Source organism: Henckelia pumila, chromosome 4, assembly GCF_033568475.1.
Source record: "Henckelia pumila isolate YLH828 chromosome 4, ASM3356847v2, whole genome shotgun sequence".
Taxonomy (NCBI): Eukaryota; Viridiplantae; Streptophyta; class Magnoliopsida; order Lamiales; family Gesneriaceae; genus Henckelia; species Henckelia pumila.
In genome coordinates this window covers 40,898,041-40,923,509 of record NC_133123.1, presented here as the reverse complement: position 1 = coordinate 40,923,509, position 25,469 = coordinate 40,898,041, and the positions used below count along the sequence as shown (strand labels likewise).

General features: G+C 29.3%; 1 protein-coding gene and 1 pseudogene across 1 annotated transcript; both read right to left on the bottom strand.

The window, feature by feature from the left end:
• Positions 1 to 5,097, bottom strand: LOC140860917 (chorismate synthase 2, chloroplastic-like; annotated as a pseudogene).
• Positions 5,098 to 13,829: 8,732 nt separating this feature from the next.
• Positions 13,830 to 18,139, bottom strand: LOC140865429 (chorismate synthase 2, chloroplastic-like). Its single transcript, XM_073270076.1, has 12 exons — positions 17,954 to 18,139; positions 16,913 to 17,063; positions 16,524 to 16,600; positions 16,344 to 16,402; positions 16,074 to 16,169; positions 15,897 to 15,977; positions 15,591 to 15,722; positions 15,369 to 15,471; positions 15,128 to 15,225; positions 14,966 to 15,031; positions 14,285 to 14,366; positions 13,830 to 14,156 (listed from the first exon to the last, which is right to left on the bottom strand). The coding sequence occupies exons 1-12, from the start codon at positions 18,087 to 18,089 to the stop codon at positions 14,089 to 14,091; spliced, it is 1,149 nt and encodes a 382-aa protein (XP_073126177.1). The 5' UTR covers positions 18,090 to 18,139; the 3' UTR covers positions 13,830 to 14,088.
• Positions 18,140 to 25,469: the final 7,330 nt, after the last annotated feature.

Genomic DNA, 25,469 nt, shown 5'->3' with positions numbered 1-25,469 from the left:
CTAACCTAGAGGAACACATGGATCTGTAAGTTCCATCTCTTGTTTGTCCCTACTCACGGTATTCTGCCTCCTCTGCACACACGAAAACATCAAATATCAATAAAAATGAATCAATCATATCTTCAAGAGTTCATGGCTTCCCAAAGAGCAATGAAAAAGTCTCCATTAGCCCGCTTGAAAATTCCAGAACTTGTCGAGAGAAAAGCAAAACAAAGGTTTGAATATAGAACATGATTCCAGGCAAATAGTGAGAATAGCTGATCAAGACATCATTTTGTTTCCTCTTAGACACAAAAGGCAGTTTCATTTTCAAGTACCCGGTTTTACATCGACAAGGCATATAACCTATACCCAAAGTTATGTATTTTAGATGCAATTCACTCATTGTAATTGGCAACTGTTGTTGGCAGAGCCATTTATAAACTTGATATGATAATTAGAAACAATAATTACTCTATGGCTTGATAGCACGGTCGTGCAAAATAACATTTGGACTCGCGGATTGCTAGCATGGCTCGCTTTGACCTTAAAAAATGCAGACCCGGTAACAAGTGATGTAAATTGTTCAATAATTCTTAATTTTCAAAGAAAGGATGACAGAGACACACAATGCAGAAAAGGACATTAAGCAAAGGCACGTCCAAAGCAGGGAAACCGCGAAGGCAGGAAGAGAAAAGGAGATAACTTACAGAGATTGTGGTTGTTGGCTTGAAAGCTATTCTCATGCACTTATCATTTGATATTCCACCCTGAAAATGTATTGGGGAATCATAAACAGTAAACTTAGAAAGATAACAGGTATAACCTATACATTTAGTCCTTCAGGAAAAAAAAACACAATATACATGTATCCCATCAGATCGGTTGGTTTTTGTCCTAATTCGATCAGATTCGTCCCTGTGGAACTCGTCATTGTGCTCACTGCCAGTCGCGAAAAAAGTACCTGGTAGATTTCAACAAAAGATTATTAAACTTGGGACAAAAATGTCTCCACGTTACGTTAATTATTATACAACACCTGCAAACTATCAGCCGGTCATCAAATAAAGGAAATTCTAGATCATAAACATATATGATTGTGTACCTGCGAATCCACTGCCAAACTCAAAGCCCTTCGTTGCAGGTAGTGACATAACAGCTCTGCCCAACTCTGCTTCAAGTTTGTTGAAGACCGGATAACCAAGCTCCTAGAAATATGCAAATGGGTGCTCAGACAGCTTTTTTGAAGAATTTTTAAAATCTACGAACGACTAAAAGACAGAGTGTTGCAGTAAATTATAAAACACATTCCAATGTGTTGCTCGACAGGGGGTACCCGTGGAACATTCCGAGCAATGCAAGTGACAACGCCTCCGATAGAATCACCTCTCACTCTAACAGCATCAATCATTTTCTCAGCATACTCCTGATTTGGGCACCTTACAATATTACTCTCAATCTGCCAAAATTTGAATGATAACAAACATTACACCACCAAAATGGCCTAAAAGATGACCACATAAAATTAGAGGAATAAAAATATGGACAAGATTTATAAACAAAACACACATGTGCAAGAGTTTCTCCACCATCATTTACGATATGTCGAGGAAAAGTAGGTAAATTCATATACCTGATCAAGTGTCAGGGTGTCATGATCAACCAAACCTTCAGGAAGTACGACGTTGTGCACTTGTGAAACGTAAGCAAAAATCTGAAAGAAAAATTATCAGAATAAAAATGGTAAAGCTAAACAAAAAAAAAATATAGTAGTTGCATAATCAACTAAACATGTGAACACAAGACTTACCTCAGTTCCAGAATGTAGTTTTTAAAATTTTCTTTGCAGCACCTCCTACAGCAACTCTTCCAATTGTTTCTCTGGCAGAAGATCTCCTACCGTAGTCCTGAAAAATGAAATCACAGAAATGAAACTAGCCCCATTAATCCTATGGGTCTGCCTACCAGTCTTTTCGAAAATCAATTCTAGGCAGATTTCAATATCTTCATATGTACATTGATGAAATTGCACCATTAAGTTCTAAATTAGACAACAAACAAAGACCTGTTTATGTACTTACATGCCCTCTTTGATCAGTATTGGGCACTTCTATATTGATTGGAGATCTAGTGGTTAACCCTGCAGTAAGTACATGATATGTTACTACATTTTCAAGAACATTACAAGCATTACACGCCTCAATAATAAGGGCACGGAAAGAAAAACATAGAGTTCAAGATAGACTAATGAAGAACGAACCATCAACAGTTCCTGAAGATATTTTGCATGTGTCAGTCTCCTTTCTAGGAGTAGTTATTCTGCTCTGACCAGGCCTCCTGAAGACACTGAATCCATCAACAAAGATTAGCCAATTGGAACTGAATATAACTCTGTGATTTCAAAGAAACAAACCACGGCAAAAGAAAGTTACATCTAACATGTCTTATCTCCAATTCTTTAGTGATATAAGAACTGTTATCTCTGTTTTTGTCATCTACCACATCCAGTTACATACATTTTACGGCGGTGAGGCAAAAACTGGTAAAATCAAGACAAAGCTGAATAATAAAAAAAAATTGTTCCCTTTTCCGCTGTTCATAGAAAGTAGGTTGCACTCGCACACAAAAAGAACAAAAAAGAAGCTTAAAATGCACCTCCTATCCAGATCAACTTGCAAATCAGCTTCTGTGAGGGGAATTCCAGGAGGGCATCCATCGATCACACACGCTACACCACCATCATGAGATTCTCCAAAGGTAGTAACACGGAAGTAAGTTCCGAATTTATAACTTATTTATAAATCCCTACACAAATCAAACTTATTTTAAATTCCCTGAAGACAGAAAATTTTGTTTAAAAATACCCATTATACCCTTATCTATTAAAATTCTAATAAATCAGTAAAATTAAAAAAATAAAAAAAATGTGAAAGAATGGAAAGTAAAAACAAGACTAATTCAAATAGCATTTATATAAAAATTCAAATTAAAATCAAAGAACATAAACCATATCATATACATGCTTATGTTGATAATGAGCAAGTATGTGTTTAGGAAGCAAACATATACTTCCAAATCATTATTGGAAGAAATGCGATAAAGGATTAAAAGTCCGAATAGGAGATGGATCAATAATAATGCTTGATACAGTAGCAGAAAAATTAAAAATAGAAATTGAGGAAACAAAATTTGTAATACTCATTATATACCAAATAGAATCAGGAATGAACATTATAATAGGAAATAACTTTTTAAGAGAATATCTCCCTTTTACACAATTTGAAAATCACATAACTTTAAACAAAGGATCATCAATGATTTACATTCCTAAAATACGAACAACATTTCGTGTAGGAAATGAAGGATTTACAAAGAATTTTCATAAACGAAATACAAATCCAATAGAACTAAAAATAAAAAATATTTTAACGATTAATCCTGAAAAAAAATCATGATATTTGTTCTGAAAATCCTCAGGACAAAATTAAGAAAAGAAAACAATTCATTACTCTAATAAAATTCAAAGACCCTAATATCACAATGCGTGAAGCACCAAGAAGATGTAACATGGATGATGTAAAAATATTTGAAAAAGAAGTTCAAGAATTATTAAAACTTAAGATAATCATCCCTAGTAAGAGTCCACACTCTTCACCAGCCTTTTATGTCAATAAGAAAGATACTGATAAGAAAAGAATGGTAATTGATTATCGAAAAATGAATAAAGCAACAATTATGGATGGATACTATATCCCAAATAAGAATGATTTATTATCTTATATAGGAGAAATGAAATATTTTTTCAGTTTAGATTGTAAATCAGGATTCTGGCAAATTCAATTAGAACCACAAACACAATTACTTACAACATTCAGTTGTCCAAAAGGACAGTATCAATGGACTGTATTACCTTTCGGACTTAAACAAGCACCAGGTATCTTTCAAAGATACATAGATTAATCTTTTAAACCTTATGTAGATTTTTGTTGTGTTTACATAGATGACATATTAATTTACTCAAAAACATTAAATCAACATTATAAAGACCTCATAACAGTATTAGATATTTGTCATAAAGATGGAATTATACTTTCTGAAAAGAAAGCACAGTTATTCAAAACAAAAATAAATTATTTAGGATTACAAATAGAAGATGGAAAAAATGTTTACAACAACATATACTTAAGAAAATTCATGATTTTCCTAGTGAAATCAAGGATAAAGATCAATTAAGAAGATTTCTAGGATTATTAACTTATTCTGGAAATTACATTAAGAAACTTGCAGAAATCAGAAAACCTCTTCAGGTAAAAGTTAAACAGGACTATGTTAGGATCGAAATACGTGTGTAGAGGGGGGGTGAATACACACTAAAAAATATTTTAGAGCTACAATAGCTCGTTCTTGAAATGTTCAAAAATAAACCGAGCACCGATGAATTATATCGAGTTTGGTTTTCAAACCAAGCGGAATACACTCGAAATCATCCTTCGTAGAAACCGAATAAACATTTTGAAAGTCATTTTAAAAGATGCAAGTTCAAATAATAAAAAACATTTTGGTTGAAGAATTTTATCAAACACTTTGTATGCAATATTTTGGTGTATGAAGAACACATAAAATGCTTCAACAATGCATCTTAAAACAGTGGCAATAATAATGTAAATGCGATAAACAAATAGACACGAATTTGTTTATAGATGTTCGGAGCTCAATCTCCTACGTCACCCCTTCTTCCACCTCGGAAGGATCAACTAGAAGACTTTGATTTATACAAACCCATTTGTACAAACCCAATCCAATTTAGGACTTATCTAATGCCTAAACAAGAACTCCTAGCCACTTTCGATTGTAAGCCTCAACCTCACAATCCGCATATTGTTTAACGTCTCTTATGCCAAGACTACAAACACAATGTTTAATGTCTTTGTGCTAAGACTCTCACTCAACTAATCTTTCAAAGCACATCTCTCGTATGTGTGTGAGTGACTCTCTTCAACTCATATACAAAGATATTGAACAAGGAATAGTGTTCTATAAAGTGGGTTTGGTGTAGAGGATTTAACGTTGAAAGCTCATCTCTTCTTCTTCTTCCTCACACCTTGGGCTTGCTCTCATTCTAGCTTTTTTTTCTTCTATAATCTGCCCATGCTTTTAATCCCCACCAAAAGCTTGTGTTTGATGTTCAAAGTCTTTTATTTAAAGTCTCCAAGAATGATTTGAACGTTAGATTCAAGAATATGACCGTTTGAGATGTTTCTGGACACTTTCTGAAGTTGCAACGGTCATATTTGAGTTGCTGTCCATTTTCTGAAGTTGAGCTGATTTTACTGTTCATGGGGCTTGTTTGACCGATTTGATCTGGTCAAACTCATCTGGTCTGGTCAAGCTTTGATCTGGTCGAGCTTTGATCTGGTCTGGTTCAATTGATCTGGTATAGAGCAACTTCGATCTTGTCTTGTTCACTTGATCTGATTTGGCCATGTTTCATCTGATTTGTTCATTTGATTATAGCTCTTGATTCACTGATTTCTGGGCAAGGTGATGAACATAAAAGTTGTAGCCATTTATCTTAGTTTTCCACGGAATCAAGAATCGATCAATTTCGAGTTCGTATGTGAGAGATATACTCGAAATACTAAGCTGTGTCAAAAATTATATTCTGCAGAATTTCTGTGCAGATCTCAAAACTTCATCGTGCTTTATCTTCTTCTTAAGCTCCGATTCAGATTGAGCTTCTTAAAGATGATTTATAGATCATTGTCTTAGCTTCGTAACTCATACTGAATCATCTCGTTTGGATAATCGAGCTGTAATTTATGACTAAAATACCAGAGCTGGTCTGTTTGATCTGGTTGCTGTAACTTTGATCTGGTTCGCATTCAGCTCGATGTTGCGACCACTTTTTCACCTTGATAACGTCCGAATTAACTCATCTGGCCTGAGATATTACTTGTAGATATTTGAGCAAGCTTTCCAACCGTTTTGGTCTCAAGTCATTTGGATCACCGAGTTGTGAGATATGATTGATTTACCAAACTACGCCAACTTGATTAACTTTGATTTCCAGCTCAAACCTTCAATCTTTGATCTACTAACTACAACACTTGATGAAATATGTTATAAACACAATAAAAATTTTTGTTATCATCAAAATCAAGATTGCTTGTATTTCACAACCCAACAGACTACAAGTGGAAATGGTCTAAAGAAGATACTAATTATATAGACACTATTAAAAAGAAAATAATTAGTAATCTTCTTGAGTTATATTTTCCTTAAAATAAAGATATAATAATAATTGAAACAGACACTTCAGATGAATACTGAGGAGCATGTTTAAAAGCTTATACTGGAAAAAGAAATTTAAAAGAACTTACTAAAACAGCTACTAGAAATAATGAAGAATTATGAAATTATGCATCAGAAACTTTTCAAGGTGCACAGTTAAATTATCACTCAAATGAAAAAGAATTACTAGCTCTAATTTTTACAATTAGAACTTATGAAATTTATCTTATTTCTAAACCGTTTTTAGTAAGAACAGATAATATGAATTTAACATATTTCAAGACAAGGAAAATATCAAGAAATGATGGGAGAAATGCAGCAAGGTTAATTAGATGGAAATTGGAATTGAACCATTATCCGTTCGAGATCCAACATGTCAAAGGAACGAATAATTCATTACCCGACGCATTAACCAGAGAACTTCATCCAAATTATACTATTCGTAGTAACGGAATAACATAAGAGATCCTAAGTGATCCAGAAAATGACCACGAGTCATTCGAACATGCCTCAGAAAGCATGGGGAATATAAATTGATGAAATGAGATATATATTCAGATACATAAATTATTTTATGACTTTCAGTCATCCGAACATGCCTCAGAAATCATGGGAAATATAAATTGATGAAATGAGATTTATATTCAGAAACATAAATTACTCTATGAGTAAAACAATCAATCTAAGATTGGTTCAATTCTTGAAAAAGAATTCATAAATGCAATGATACGCATAATAAAACTATCCGAGTTACTCACGATAAAGAGTTAAATTTCTAACTATATATATATATATATATATATGTTTTCTTGTGCAGGATGGACACATTCAATCAATTAGAAGAAATATTGATCGACATATAAGAAGAGATTCAAATTCTTCAACAAAAAGAAAAAAATGTAAAAGGAAAAATTCAGAAGATAAAAGAAAAGATGACAACCTCGTCATCATCATTCTCACCAAGAACACCAATAAAGATAGCAACTCCATTTGATAAAATAATGGAGATGAATGAGAAACAGTCAGTGGTCATAGCCAACACTGACAACAAAGAAAAAGAAAAGAAAAAAAAAAACCGGTGGTCACAGCCAGCACCGAGAAAAAAGAAAAAAAGAAAGAAAGGACGTTCAAAAGCGCCCTTGAAAAAAAAGGAAGAAAGATGGTCAATCTAAGACCACAAAAACCAATTTTTGGAAAAAACAAATTTTGCAAAAAAATTCAAGAATGAGTTTTTCGAAACATTAAATTATTTAAGAACAGCTAAGACAAATGCAGGTCATTGGCTACAGACTTGTGACACACAATACATATCAAGAGCAAGAACATTGCAAGGCGCTCCAGCACATGAAGTTGCAAGATTCTTCTCGAACGGATTATTAAGCGGGCTAGAAGTCAGTCCAAACAATCAAGAAATAGATTTATTTCCTTATCAGTTGAGGAATAGTATCATTCAATTCAAGAAAATAGTCTTCAAAGACGATCCAGTATTAACATTGAGTATTCACTCAACCCTTCCAGATTGGGATGATAACAAATTCTATCAACCAATGGTATATATTCAATGTCAAAAACAAAAAGACAAGTTCTTATTCGAAGGATCAAATGAAGAGAAACCAGTAATGGATATCTCAACACTTCCTGAGATAAGAATAAAGACATTGATTGACATGATCTCAAAGACAGGAAAGATTGATGGAAACTCAAAGGTTAAAATAAATTTTGCAACCAGTAAAATTTTATTAACCACTGGACAGAAGGAGACAATCCAAAAGAAAGAACAAGACATGTTAGCTCAATTCGAAGCTCCGATCTATGAAGCAAGAGTTGACATGACCCAAGAAACCCAACAAATGCTATGTCAAAGACTAGGAACAATGATTTCCACTCATAAATGTGGACATTGCCAACCAATTCAGACGGAAAAATTAGCTGTCACAGAAGACAAACCAATAAAAAAATGGTTCGAAGGTACAAGTGATTCAGATAGTGACACAATGTAAAAACAAATGAAATCGTGGACCACGCCACATGTGAAAGGCATCCACTCAGATGTTAAATGAGTTGTTTTCCATTATGTAGTGTCGGGTGGTCCCCCTCTTCCCTTTTATTTTTAATTATGTATGCGTTTCTCTATGCCTATAAAAGGAGATGTTTTGTGCTGTAAATAAACGAGTGAAGTTTGAGTATTCTCTCTCTCTTCTTAAGTTTCTTACAATCATACAAGACGTATGAAAACTATCAGAAACTAAGAAACATAAAATCAAAAACAAAACTAAGCCTTATGGCTAATAACTAAACAAGCAGGGCATAAGGAGGATAAGGTTGGAAGCCAACCATTGAAGATTCATGTTTAGAGTAAACCTGGAGATCCATAGAGCAAGTACCAGTTGATCAAGTGATCGTTAAGGGAAAGCAAGGATTTGGCCTCTGCTCAAAACCAAGACTCATTCAATCAAGGTAACCTTCCTAAATCTCCTGCAGCCCTTAATTTAAAGAAATAGTCAAAACACATTAATCATGTCATCATTCTTTATAAGAAATGGAAGATTAATAATAAAAAACTGGTTTGAAATAGAAGATGATCATGAATATGATACATTTCATGAATATCATTTAAATACTTCTGATTTAACCATATTCGAATCAATTTATCAATTAAAATTTGTAATAATAACCTATGAATGGAACCAAATTCATATGAAAACAACCATCTGTTATAAATGAATCAGATCTATAAACCATAAATCAGATCTATAAACCATGAATAAGAAATTCATAATAATTCCGCAAGAATTCCGCAACCTGGTATCAAAACGGTTATTAAAATAGATTACTAATGCCTGGATTAACCTTAGATATTGAGATTAAAAATTTATTTGATAAAATAATCTTACTAAAAGATTCACGTCAAATAAATCAATATTGGAATAGAATAAAAGATCTCCAAACTCTCTATTTCAATAATCATAAAAAAGAACATTTTTCAATAAACTGGAAAATGATAATTCAGATTTCTGAAAATGAAGAAATTGAAGACATAACAATCTGTTATGAATAATAATAAATTATCGAAATCCGATCAACAAAAACAAAATAATAGAAGTAACAATTTTTACTAAATGGAAAATGTATGAAAATACAAAAATGAATATCTTTAATTTATATTCTCAAAATATAAATTTTGATATATAAATTGTGAAAACAATTTGAAACATCTTAAAAATTGTCAATCTTCAATTGATATAGTTTCGAAGATTTTCAGAATTTATTAGAATAGATAGATTCAACAAAAAGGCTTTTAATAGCCTTAAGAAAATTAAGAAGTTCTATCATCTGTTAAAATGACAGAAGTAACAATTCCAAATCAAAATAGTCAGATTGATGAATCTGAAGAAAACCAAGAGTATAATTTGAATATTATATTTAATCAAAATAAGTTTGCTGAGATACAGAAAACAGAGTTTTCTAATTCAAAAACAAATCTTATAGACCAACCAGGAATATTAAGCAAGATTTCAAATTTTATTAATCCAAGAAAAAATTTAATTTATTATTCTATTCGTACAAAAGAACGATCTTGTAAAATAAATAACGAATCAAGTTCTAATATTCTGAAGTTATTAACAACTCAAGATATTGATACCATCATGGCAAAAGCCAGTGAAAAAGAACGATCTGAATTGAAATATGTTCATATCGGAGGAATTGAAATAATAATATCAGCTCACTACCGAGAAGGAATAGATACACCAATTGAAATAACAGTTCGTGACAAAAGGATACTTAATTTCGAGGATTCTATCCTTGAAAAAATTGAAGGAAACTTATGTTACAAAAAAATGAAATTTTGTATTTACCCCAGTACAATATATCTCTTTTTAATAAAAACATAAATGATGTTTTAACACTAGATTATTACTTTTATAGAAATAATCTTATGTTAACAGGAAACCATCCAATCAATATAAACTATATTGTCGGTTTAGCAATGAGTAATAATTCTCAAACAGGAATAATTTCAACAAAACCAACTATTTCTGTTGAAAAAATGTTTGAAAATATTACAAGAATTGAACACCCTCGAAAAGCATTTATTGAAAAAATAAATCCCTATAAAAGATGGAGTTCAGATGACCTCCAAATCACAAAACATTCTGTACCAAGAAGATCATTATCATTTGCTAGAAATGATGAAGATATTCTTGAGAAAATTGGAGCCATGAATCAAAATATTCTTAAAATTAAACAAGCTATTGTTAATGAGTCAACCTCATCGTAATGACGTCTTTAATAAAATTAGAAAAAAATCTAGGAGATTTAGAAAATAACATTAATAAGATCAATCTAACAATACAAGAATTAGAGAAAAATTTCAAAGAATATATTGATTTAGCCACGGCTAGATTAATAATTGAACAAGAAAGACATAACAATGAAATATTAAACTATCTTAAGGAAGTTCTTCCAATAGATAAAGGAAAAAGGAAAATGGAAGAAGAACCACTATTCAAAATTGAATCATGGTATAGAAATCCCCTTAGTTATGGAAAACATAAGTATGGAGATTTTTAGTGAAACAAACCAATCTGATTTTGAACAAATAGGAATAAATATAGAAGAATTATATTATTCACATCAAAAATCAGAACAATACAGAAATATGGATATTTTAGAATCAGAATCCGAAGATGATTCTAGACCACGATTAAATCTACGAACGAATGTAGAAGGTAGTGGCGGAAGAGATGATGAAGAATTTAAATATAACAGAGACCAATACTTTGGATCTTATAAAGATGTTAGAGACATTCTTAGAGAATAAAAAACATCAGGATTTGTGAAACAAAATATTTTAGATTTATGTTGTTCAACAACTAAAGAAAGAAAATCAAAGATAGATCATTGGACAAATGAACTATCAGTACAAATTCAATTAACACCATTATTAGATAAAAGTGAGAATATTCAAGTTTTAACTCATGGGATGATAAAAATAACATTGGTAGGAGTTGTAAGAACTTGGGCTGAAAACCTAGTAATTACTAATCTATCACAAGGAATGATAGGACATCGATATTTTGAACTATTCGTTGATGCCCTGTATCAAGATTTTTAGGAGTATCTAATAATGATGCTAATTTGGTAGCTAAGAACATAGAACAAAATAGAGCAATTTTTATTCTAGATAATATTAAATTATGCAATTTATGTTACTTAGAAGAATTTATTTGTGATTATAAAACAAACTATTATCAGTTAATAGATGTTGATAAAAAGGAACATTATAAATTAAGTATCTTTAATAAAATACCTAATATACCAATAAACAGTAAAGATGAATTCTTAACTAGTCCTTATGCTAAAACTTTAGGAGGAGCTATTAAATTCATCAAAAATATAATAACAAAAAAATGTCATGAAGTAACACTAAATAAAAGAATCTCTAAATCCTACAAACAAAACAATAACCTTTGTTGTGAAAAAATAAAATTCACAGTAAAAGAATATGGTTGCAAAACAAACAAACCATATAAACATTTAAAAAGACAAAAACAAACTAAATTTAATAAACTTTATAAATCTTTTAATAGAAAATTCATTCCTTATAAGAAAAATAAATTTAAAAAGAATTTCTTCAGAAAATCTTATAAAAGAAAATTTTATAAAAAAATTTGATAACAAAAAACCACCTTGCCCAAAGGGTAAAGGAAAGAATTGCACATGTTGATTGTGCAACAAAGAAGGACATTATGCGTATGAATGTCCAAAACGAAACGAAAAAAAAAATAAAGTTAAACTTCTTGAAGAAATATATACTATTGGATTCTATCCAGTAGAAACAATTGAATTTTCATCTGACGATGAAAATATTTATTATCTTGATGAATCAAGTGAATCAGATTTTGAATCTGATTCCACATTTGATAATTCAAGAAATAATAATGATTAAAATAAAGACAATAGCATTTTCGGAAAGACAAATATAGGGAGTAAATTGAAACTTATGTTTGATTTAGGGAGTTATCTACAAGTTGCCCTTAAATTAATTATGAGTTTGGAGATGTTTTCTCTATAGTTTTAGAAAGCCTCACATTTATTATTTTTTCCTCGTAAACGTTCAATATTTTTTATTAATGTTTTTAATGCATATTCTTTTTACTTCCACTAATTTTTTTAATGCAAATCATCATCATCGTCATTTAATACAAGAATTATCTCACAAATTTTTCTAGTTATTATTATTATTTTTATTATTTTCGATCCACGTATTGTATATTTGTAAATTCTTTTATTTTTTGAAAATTTTATTTGGAACTTAATCAATATTTTTGTATAATTAATTTGATATATATTAAAATAAAGATAATATCATACTAAAATGGGTGGTGCTATATATATATACAAAGGGTTATACATTGAGTTAAATATTGCACTTAAAATTACATAACTATTAATTAATATATTTTTTAAAGAGTTTTTTTAAATAAAGTGGATGGATAGGTTCGTAATTTCAAGTGCAATGTGTAATCATTTATGTATACATATGAGTCTTTATAGAGCTTTAAAGGGCAGCTTAAAGAGTAAGAAGAGTAAGGAGGGAGCCCCATCTTTATTCTTAGTATAGGTTGGGGCCCCTCCGCTCCTTGCCCTTGATTGTACGAGGGTCGAGGGGGAAGCTATTTCAACCCACCACCGGAATGGAACTGGGCATATAGTATTTTCCTACTAAAACTTGATAATGGGTAAAATTACAATTGGATAAGAGGCATACCAACCCAACAAGGTAGTTATTATGATAGACACATCATTAATAAAACTTTGAGTGTGGGATGATAGATCTAATTATAACAATCTCTTCTCTAACTAAAAAATTGTAATAGATAATTACAATATTATTATTATTATTATGCAATCTTATTTAATACATGTATTACCTTAACAATTTTCTAAAATTATTTAATAATAATACATGTTATTGTTAGTAATTGATTTAATACAAAATTTCAATAAAAATGAGTATTTCAAAAATTAATAATGATACTGTTCATATTTAATACATGTATCACCTAACAATTTTCCTAAAATTATTTAATAATAATAATAATAATTTTTTCTTACTTGTAATATAATTTTTTTTTTTTAATTTCATGATGTCACACCGTGACTTTATGAGCTTTTTTCAAGGCTTGCCCTTTCTGATTCTATTCTTTAAACACGCCGACTTAGTTGGTGTGTTACATTAGAAACACAAATTCTCCACAATTGCTTTAATTAACCAAATGATATTTTGGATTTTGCTGTAAACAATGAAAAGCCCCAATTTGTTATGACCCCACATTATGAATCTCACCCAAGGAGGGTCTGTCTATTTTGAATTTGGGGCTCGGAGATAACCTTTTGATTTTTTGATTTGAGGCTCGTTGAGAGATAACCTCAAATCATTGTGAATAATTTTTTTTTTATTTATAATTTTATTCAAAATACTACCGCCCTAAACAAGATTATATCAAAAATCAAATCCCTAAGAATCTTATAGATTTATAATTCCAAATCTTTTGTTTGTTCAAATAAAAGATAAGTCAAAACTCCTAAAATAAAGAAAATCATATCCTACCTAAAATAGAAGACCCCACCCTAACTATGCAATGATATTATTATTCAAAGAAATATAAAACGACAAATCTTATTTCTAAATCAAGGATGAGATTAGAACAATTCATTGGGTATGTATAAGGCACATGACAGGAATCTAAGCCTTTTCACTTTGGACGATCCGAGGGGTTCCTGAAACGCAGGATTAATCGGAAACATCATACATTATGCATCTTGTGCCATTAATTGATCAACAACCACGAGTGCCACCATTGCTTCCACCATGGGAACAGCTACATAATGGAAGCAATTTATGAGAACGAATAGAAATTTTGGGGACAAAGACACCACAGTAAAAAGAAGTATTTGTTCAAAACGAAAACGATTTAAAAACAAAAAAATTTGAAGAAAAGTGACCAACCTCGAGGAACACATGGATCATGGCGTCCTCGTGCTATAAGTTCCATCTCTTGTTTGTCCCTACTCACGGTATTCTGCCTCCTCTGCACACACGGAACATCAAATATCAATCAAAATGAATCAATCACATCTTCAAGAGTTCATGGCTTCCCAAAGAGCATTGAAAAAGTCTCCATAAGCCCCCTTGAAAATTCCAGAACTTGTTGAGAGAAAAGCAAAACAAAGGTTTGAATATAGAACATGATTCCAGGCAAATAGTGAGATAGCTGAAGACATCATTTTGCTTCCTCTTCGACACAACAGGCAGTTCCATTTTCAAGTTACATCGACAGGGCATATAACCTACCCAAAGTCAAACAATATTTCTTTATGTATTTTAGATGCAATTCACTAGGCTTACATTGATATGATAATTAGAAAAAATAATGACTCGATGGCTTGATAGCACGGTCGTGCAAAGTAACATTTAGACTCGCAGATTGCTAACATGGCTCGCTTTGACCTTAAAAAATGCACAGACCCAGTACCAGGTGATATAAATTGTTCAAGAATTCTTAATTTTCAAAGAAGGGATGACAGAGACACACAACGCAGAAAAAGATATTAAGCAAAGGCACGTCCAAGAGAATGGAGCCAAAGCAGGGAAACCACGAAGGCAGGAAGAGAAAAAGAGATAACATACAGAGATTGTGGCTGTTGGCTTGAAAGCTATTCTCATGATAATAATTTCTTCATTTGACATTCCACCCTGAAAATGTATTGGGGAATCATAAACAGTAAACTTAGAAAGATGACAGGTATAACCTATACATTTAGTCCTTCAGAAAAAAAAAACACAACATACCTGTATCCCACCAGATCGGTTGGTTTTTGCCCTAATTCGAACAGATTCGTCCATGTGGAACTGGATATTATGCTCCCTGCCAGTCATGAAGAAAGTACCTGGTAGATTTCAACAAAAGATTATTAAACTTGGGAGAAAAATGTCTCCACGTTACGTTAATTATTATACAACACACCTGCAAACTATCAGCCGGTCATCAAATAAAGGAAACTCTAGATCATAAACATATATGATTTTGTACCTGCGAATCCACTGCCAAACTCAAAGCCCTTCGTTCCAGGTAGTGACAAAACAGCTTTGCCCAACTCTGCTTCAAGTTTGTTGAAGACCGGATAACCAAGCCCCTAGAAATATGCAAATGGGTGGTCAGACAGCTTTTTTGAAGAATTTTTAAAATCTACGAACGACGAGTATTGCAGTAAATTATAAAACACATTCCAATGTGTTGCTCGACAGTGGGTACCCGTGGAACATTCCGAGCAATGCAAGTGACAACGCCTTCGATAGAATCATCTCTCACTTTAACAGTATCAATAGCAGTAATCATTTTCTCAGCATACTCCGGATTTGGGCACCTTACAATATTACTCTCTATCTGCCAAAATTTGAATGATAACAAACATTACACCACCAAAATGGGCTAAAAGATGACCACATAAAATTAGAGGAATAAAAATATGGACAAAATTTATAAACAAAACACACATGTACAAGAGTTTCTCCACTATCATTTACGATATGTCGAGGAAAAGTAGGTAAATTCATATACCTGATCAAGTGTCACGGTCTCATGATCAACCAAACCTTCAGGAAGTACGACGTTGTGCACTTGTGAAACGTAAGCAAAAATCTGAAAGAAAAATTATCAGAATAAAAATGGTAAAGCTAAACAAAAGAAAAATATAGTAGTTGCATAATCAACTAAACATGTAAACACAAGACTTACCTCAGTTCCAGAATGTAGTTTTAAAATTTTCTTTGCAGCACCTCCTGCAGCAACTCTTCCAATTGTTTCTCTGGCAGAAGATCTCCCACTGTAGTCCTGAAAAATGAAATCACAGAAATGAAACTAGCCCCATTAATCCTATGGGTCTGCCTACCAGTCTTTTCGAAAATCAATTCTAGGCAGATTTCAATATCTTCATGTGTACATTGATGAAATTTCACCATTAAGTTCTAAATTGGACAACAAACAAAGACCTGTTTATGTACTTACATGCCCTCTTTGATCAGTATTGGGCACTTCTATCTTGATTGGAGATCCAGTGGTTAACCCTGCAGTAAGTACATTATATGTTACTACATTTTCAAGAACATTACAAGCAGTACATGCCTCGATAATAAGGGCACGGAAAGAAAAACATAGAGTTCAAGATAGCCTAATGAAAAAACGAACCATCAACAGTTCCTGAAGATATTTTGCATGTGTCAGTCTCCTTTCTAGGAGTAGTTATTCTGCTCTGACCAGGCCTCCTGAAGACACCGAATCCATCAATAAAGATTAGCCAATTGGAACTGAATATAACTCTGTGATTTCAAAGAGCAAAAGAAAGTTACATCTAACATGTCTTATCTCCAATTCTTTAATGATATAAGAACTGTTATCTCTGTTTTTGTCATCTACCACATCCAGTTACATACATTTTACGGCGGTGAGACAAAAACTGTCTTGGTTACCAGTGATTTCATAGTACAAGACAAAGCTGAATTTAAAAAAAAATTTGTTCCCAAGTAGGTTGCACTCACACAAAAAAAGAACAACAAAGAAGCTTAATTAAAATGCACCTCCTATCCAGATCAACTTGCAAATCAGCTTCTGTGAGGGGAATTCCAGGAGGGCATCCATCGATGACACACCCTACACCACCATCATGAGATTCTCCAAAGGTAGTAACACGGAAGTAAGTTCCGAATGTGCTACCAGAGGCTTGTATTTCTGTTGAAATTCAAACACGTTGTAAGAAGTATCCAGATACAACATGATTGGACTGTGCCAAACATGAGGATGGAATTTGGAATCATTCAAAACATTCTGTCTATAAAATGCTCGAAACAATTCCACAAATGTGATCTAGACTATAAATATGTAACTTGACACTTAATAAATTCACGACATTAATGTTGTAATTTTATCTATCTTATTCTCTTCATGCAACAATTCGAAACAATAAGGTTTCCATGAGTAAATATTATTAACTCAATGAATATATATATATATTTATTGAGTTAATTATATATATTAATTATTATTTGTAATTAATTGGGTTTTTTAATTTATTGATATATATGAGTTTTATTTCAAGTTATTTAGGCTTCTAAATTTTGTGTATGCATACACCATTTCATGGAACATTCAATATATTGAATGTTATATGCTATTGAGTAGAAAATAACATCATAAATACAAAGTAAATCTATAATTATGTACATTATCAAATTCAAAAATTTATACTTTATAAAATATAAAACAATTATTCAACAAGAGAAATGTTTTTGATTCATTAACCCATCAAATTTTCATGAAATTATTTATAAAATTTAATTTAATTATTGAAATACATAATATAGAAAATATTTATATGGATATTGATATATTGATTGATATTCAAACTTTTTTTAAATCATAAACAAGTTGAAAGATATATGAATAATAAAATATTAACATATATCTAATATATATAAATATATATGATTTTTATTCATATTTTTTTCAAATCCTGGGTCCGTCAAGACTGCATGGCCACAGAAACTTTCAAATGAATAACAAGAAATTAAGGTGGTCATCAAAGTTGGATAAGAAAAAGAGTGAATAATTAATAAAGATACCGAGGCGTTTGGGGTGCAGAGATCTGCGAGCTGGAAGCTGGAGGTTCTGAAATGGAAGAATGGACGAAGAGTGGAGGGATCCGACTCCGAGACGGGCGGAAGCAGATGAGAAGGGCTTGGCAAGGGTCGCCGCCATATCTCCGACGCGTTTGAATTGGTGGTTTTGCTACGTTGTGCCTCTGCTCTGTTCAATATATATAGGGAGGGGAAACCTTTTGGTGACTTGGAACATGCATATTTGGTAGATGTATTTATTTATTGTTTTTCTTAATTATTATTTTTATTTTTTCATTAATTGTTTTTCTATAATTTTTGTTTGTTATGTTATCACATTTTATCTTTTAAGTTTGTTGATTATATTATGTTTTAAATTTATCATTATTATTTGATTTATTATATTATATCTTTAAGTATATATATTGATTATTTTAAAAATAAAACCAGAACACTTAAATTTTAAAAAAAATCAACCAATATATATATATATTTTGGTTTACATTTATAAACTACTTGAATAAAATATTATAAAATATCATTTTTACATGTTTTTTTTAGCTTTTTAGATTTTTTAATTTATAATCATTTATTTGTAGTGTTGTCTAAAACTTATATGTTTTTTTTTAAAAAAAATAATGCAACCAAATTTTTTTTGTTACATTTATAAAGTACTTAAATAAAATGTGTTAAAATATTATTGTGGCATATATTTTTTAGATTTTATGATACTCTAATATTTACTTGTCTCAGTTAGCCACAAATTATATGTTTAAATTAAATTTATATGTCTTTATTAAATCTTCTAATTTTCTAATTCCTTTATTATCTTCTGGTCATTAATACGAAATTAAATATTGATTTCAGATATCTAATTATTTATTTATTTTTAAAAAAAATTATGGTTTTTATTTTAAAACTACTTAAAAATATATGATCAAAAAAAATAATGTGATGTACATTTTTATGTCTAAAATTTTCAATTTTATAACAATTATATCGTGATATTTGATGTTATATCGTGAGATTTTGTTTTGACTGTATCATGAGATTTGATAAATAAAATTTTTGTATCGATTTTTTATGGTTTAAGGTGTGTTGTACAAATTCGGTTGTACATGTAGTATTACTCTAAAATTTTTGTATCAAATTTTTTATGGTGTAATAATTACTGTACAAGTTTCGGTGTACCTTAAGCATTAATCTCATATCTTGTGGTAATTGAAAGCAAATTAATAATATTAATCAAAAATTCATTTCATGTTATTTTCAAGACCGATGTTGGAAAACTGGCGTTCAGATCAATCACGATTGATACCCGGTGCAGCGGAAGTTTAAAAATTTTATTATGGAACAATTCCATAGTGTGGGTATCAACCGTTTAACGATTAAATTATAAGTGTGTGTAAAATTAAATAACAATTATTAATTTTACCTTCAATCTCGAAGCGAGATTATTGGACACCACACAGATTTCTCTGCGCTTCTTGTATCTCCCTGGAACTGATGAACAAGCTTTCCTTCAATCAGGTCCACGAATAGAGGTTTAATCCCTCTGATAGATTGCACTAGAAAATCTATCAGAAGTTTTCTACGAAGAGAATAAACGAATTTGATTCGCTATTCCAGATTGCAATTCAAAATCACAGACCGGAATTTCTCACGCAGAGAAGGGAGGGTGTTCGGCCACTTTGAGAGAGAGGAGGCTAGGGTTTTCGAAAAACCTGTCTCAAATTATGACCTGTTGTGTGTAATTTCTGTACTGCAATAACTTATTTATAATGCAGGCCACTAACACCTTAGGGCCCATTAGTCATAAGTTGAGGCCCGACAAGCAAAGCCCGCATGTTCAGAAATTAATATAAAATTCATCGTGACTCTGATTGATAAACCGATTTCATCAATGTGCACAGAAACCATTTCTGCACATTTTAAAGTCAAGATAAATTTTCCTGAATCCGTATTCAGTGGTTTCCAAAAATGTCCATCCCTATGTCATTTTAGGAAATCCTACTCCCTTACTCTTATTTAAGAAGTCCAACTTCTTTATTCATTAAATTTAACTCTTTAAATTTAACTATCTCAACGGGGATTAAAACTCCATTACACTGTGTGACCCTCAATGGTTCAGGGATACAGCTAGCCGTGGGCTCACAACTCCTTGTGACTCGGAACAACACTTTCCGACTTGCCCAACGAATCATGGTAAAGCGCCTAGCAACATCGCCCCATGATTCCCTAGGTATCACTGATAGTGCCTACAAGAACCAGTAGATTTTGGTTAGCGTACAGTACGGTCCCTTCATCCATATATCCCGATCGAATCAACAACCATTGGTATATCGAGAGTCGCTCAAGATTCGATAACTATGCAATACATCTTGAAGATCAAATTAGTGACATCGCATGTGCTACTAAGAAACCATTTCTTAAATCACATCAAGTACTCTGGCCAGAGATTCGTCACACTAATATCTCCTCAGATCGCATAGGATATCCACACTCGCAAGTATGTGGTGAATCCTTGACAACAATGCATCGACTCCTATATGTGTTGTAACTGTACCCAATCCCGACACCTGATGACCCCCATAGAGTCGGTAAACGAGTCAAAGCACAGTACTAGCATATAGAGTCTCCATGATGTTTCAAGTAGTAAGGACTAATGGTGTACAACCAAAACCGCGGACTTAATCCACTCGATAAGTGATAACCACTTGGAAAGTCCGGATAGGGTAGTTCGATTATTCATCCTATGAATATCCATTTGCATGCTTCGAACATCTCCATGTTCCCTACCAATGAAACGTGGTACTCCGCATCGCAAATGCTAGTCTCAAACTCGAGCGATCCTTATCCTTATTATCGGACGGCTCAATCGACTAGGAACAGTTTAGAATATACAGTGACTATAAGATGTATTTCATGATAGACATCCCCATGTTCTACCACATCTTACATACACTATAGTATATTCAAGGTCTTTATCAAAACAACAATAGTATATCATAATATAACAATATGAAGAAAGATAAAGTCATTGCCATTAAAAAATGTAAATTATATTAAACAAAAGATTGTTTATACAAAGAGTCATCAAAGCCCATAGCCACAAGTTGGCTCACTGGGCACCCACTCTTTCAACCGATACATCAAATATTCAAAATTTTAGCTATCTATTCTAATCTAAAAATTTAAAATTATAAAAAAGATGTGATATAAGTTAAAATTACATATAGAACTAATATCGAATATTCAAAATAAAATATATTATTAGGAGTGACAGACGTAAATATTTTAAAATATAGATAAAAATAATTAAATTTAAAAATATAGATAAAGATAGTATTGAAGATTCAAACATAATTGATATTTTAGAAATATTTTATGTTGATATTTTACTTCTTCGATAGATTCTTAACATATCTTTTATCTGTTTTTTGTACATAATTTATCATTTTTTTTCTAATTAAAATTAAAAATATTTTTATTTTAACATATGTTTAACATTTATGATAAATTTAAAAATATTTTTGTATATATATTTATATTTGCATTATTTTCGTAATATTATACTTTTTTATTAATTTTGAAATTAATAAAAAGATATTATAATATGAAACACATTCAAATAAAGATTTGTTATGTATTAGACATTATGTATTTAATTTGTTGTCATGACCCCTTTTTTCTATTATACCAATAATAATATTTAAAATCGAGAACATTGAAAAATCAGATCCCTGCAAATCATCAAGGGAGCTCGAGATCACAAATCTATCCATATATGCACTTCATGGGTGAAGATACCGATGGCTAGCTAATTGTATTTGTATCACATCCTTATATAAAGTTTTAAAGTCACCCTAAAAATATTAATTGATCAATATCCTCGGTTTTTTTAAAAATAATAATAATAATAATAATAATAATCTCTCCCTATATATAAAGAATCTCCCCCTTAGACACCATCTTTTAAATTGTCGAAATTGCCCTTATGTAATATAAATATTACAATTTTATTTTTATTTGTTTTTTTTTTTTTGAAATTTTGATATTTCAAATTTTCATATTTTTCTCAACTAAATATTGTAGATAAGATAAATTGATAAAAAAAAATTAAATTTTTTTAATATTATTTTATAAATGTTAAAAAATAAATTTAAATATTATTGAAAAAATAATATTTATATATAACATACAATATTAAATGTATTGTATGATTTTATGCACACGCAACGCGTGTGCGATTATGCTAGTAATAATAATAATAAAGAAGGTTAATTTGGCCATTTTGTTAAAATAACTCACCCGAAACTTTTTTTGATTCTTATTTATCATATCTTCTTACATGATATTTACAACATGAGATTTTGTTATTACAATCGTGAGATTTTATATTCAATGTATGATTAAATTTGATAAATAAAATTTTGAATAATGCTAGAGGTACAACCAATATTATCTCATACAACGATATTTACAACAATTATATCGTGAGTTTTTGCTATTATATCGTGATATTTTGATATTATATCGTGAGATTTTGATGTTATATCGTGAGATTTTGTTTTGAATGTATCATGAAATTTTATAAATAAAATTTTTAAATAAGATAAGTTGTACAATTTGGTTGTACATAGTATTACTCTAAAATTTTTGTATTAATTTTTTTATGATGTAATAATTATTTTACAAGTTTCTTGTACATAAAACATTACTCTCATATCTTGTGGTAGTCGGAAGCAAATTAATCATATTAATCGAAAATTCATTTCATGTTATTTTCAAGAACGGCATCAAATATTCAAAAGTTTATCTATCTATTCTAATCTAAAAATTTAAAATTATAAATAAAGATATGATATAAGTTAAAATTAAGATTACATATAGAAATAATATCGAACATTCAAAGAAAATATATTACTAGGAGTGAGAGACGTAAAAAAAATTAAAATATACATAAAAACAATTAAAATTAAAAGTATGGATAAATATAGTATTGAAAATTAAAAAATAACTGATATTTTAAAAAGATCTTATGTTAATATTTTACTTGTCTGTATTATATTTATATATTTTATTAAATTCTCAACATACCCTATGTCCGTTTTTTTTACATAATTTACCAATTTTTTTCTAAATTAAAATTAATTTTTTTTTTATTTTAACATATGTTTAACATTGTACAAGTTTCGTTGTACCTGAAGCAATACTCTCATATCTTGTGGTAGTCGGAAGCAAATTAATCATATTAATCAAAAATTAATTTCATGTTATTTTCAAGACCGAAACGATACATCAAATATTCAAAAGTTTAGCTATCTAATCTAATCTTAAATTTTTAAAATTATAAATAAAGATATGATATAAGTTTTTTTTTTAGAAGTGATATAAGTTAAAATTACATTTAGAAATAACATAGAACATTCAAAAAGAAAATATATTATTAGGAGTGACAGACGTAAAAAATTTTAAAATATAGATAAAAATAATTGAATTTAAAAATCTATATCTATATCTATATATATAAAAACAAGAAAGTATGCTAAAAAAAGAAAACAAACATTTTCCCGCCTAAAGTTTATTCTAAAATTAGTAAAAATATTGCATAGATAAAATAAAGATATTGTTGAATTTAAACTAGGTAAAGATAATATTCAAAATAAAACAAATATTATATTATAAGTGATAAAATATATTATCCAAAAATTTTAAAACATAGTTAAAATACTGAGTGATTTTTTAAAAAAAATTAAAAAAATTATTTTTCTTGATTTAACAAAATTGAAATTTTTCTTATAGCCGGTGTTTTGACTATCAATTATGTATATACACAACAAATATTAAAAAATAATATTATTAATCTATATCTATATAAAAGAATAAAAGTCTGCTAAAAATAGTTTTTCGTTCAAAAGTAATTTATAAAAATAGTAAAAACATTATCATTAATCATTAAATTTGAAAATAAAATATGGTTAAATTTAAAAGTATAGATAGAGATAATATTGAAGTTTAAAAAAATAATATTATGAGTGATAAAATATTTGATTTAAAAATTTTAAAATATATATATATAAATATGATTTAATTTAAAAAAAATAAAGTACTATTTATAGTGATCAAACAATTTTTTTTAATGTGGTTGTTTAGTATATATATATATAAACAAAAAAGTGACATAAATATAAATAAAACAAAATTTCAAGCCCAAAAGATATTTTCAAAAATATTAAAGATATCATAAAATTAAAAAATAAAAAAATATTATTTAATTTAAAATTATAGATAGAGAAAATATTGAATATTCAAAAAATAAGATGATATTATAAATGATAAAATATTTGACATAAAAATTTTAAAATATAGATAAAAATATAATTTAATTTAAAAAAATTAAAATATAATTTATCTTGATCAAAAAAAATTTAATTTTTGCTTTTGACGTTGGTTGTTTTGCCCAATAAAACAAAATTTGTACAACACAAAAAATTATACAGGAATTTAATATATAAAAATATCATGATAAATTAGATACAAAATATCGCGATAAAATAGAAAAATTTCAAGATATTAATATTTTAGATATCATTGTATATGATATTTGTTATACCTTTAGCAATTTTTATATATAAAAACATAAAACTCATATGCAAATATTTAAACTAAAATTTTTAAAATATAAGTAAAAAATATGATTTAATTAAAAACAAAATTCAAAATAGTCTTCTACAAAATTTAAATTCTTCCTCTTTTTATAAAAATCCGACAGATTTTTTTTTAAAAAAATAATTTTCATTATTAAACAAAATTTAATAAAAGTTTGATAAAAAAATTTCATTATTAAACAAAATTTAATAAAAATTAGTGATATTATATTTAATCTAGAAATTATAAATATACTTCAAAATACGATTGAAAAAATTTAAAATATTCTTTTTATCAAATAAAATTTAATATTATTTTTAATATGATGATTGATTTGTCTATATACATATGTAGATATACACAACAAAAATATTCAAAAAAATATGATGTTATGAGTGATATATTATTTAATATAAAATTTTAGAATATAGATAAAAATATTCCTGAAGTTAAACTAAATTAAATTTTTTTTTGTGATAAAAAAAAATTTATTTTTGTTTATATATATATATATATATATATATATATATATATATATAAGATGAAAAGATTTCTAAAATAGAAACTATAATATTTTCAACCGAAAAATTATTTTCGAAAATAGTGAACACATTATCATCAAACTTAAAAATTCAAATAAGATATGATTGAGTTTAAAACTATAGATAGAGATTATATAGGATATTCAAGAAAATATTATTTTGATTTGAGTGATATATTATTTGATTAAAGTTTTTTTAAAATATAGACAAATTTACGATTTAATTTAAATTTTTTTCGTTATAATAATTAAATTTTTTTGTTTATTTAATTTTATATAATTTATATATTAATTTTTTGTTTATATAAAAAACATTTTATACTAATTGTA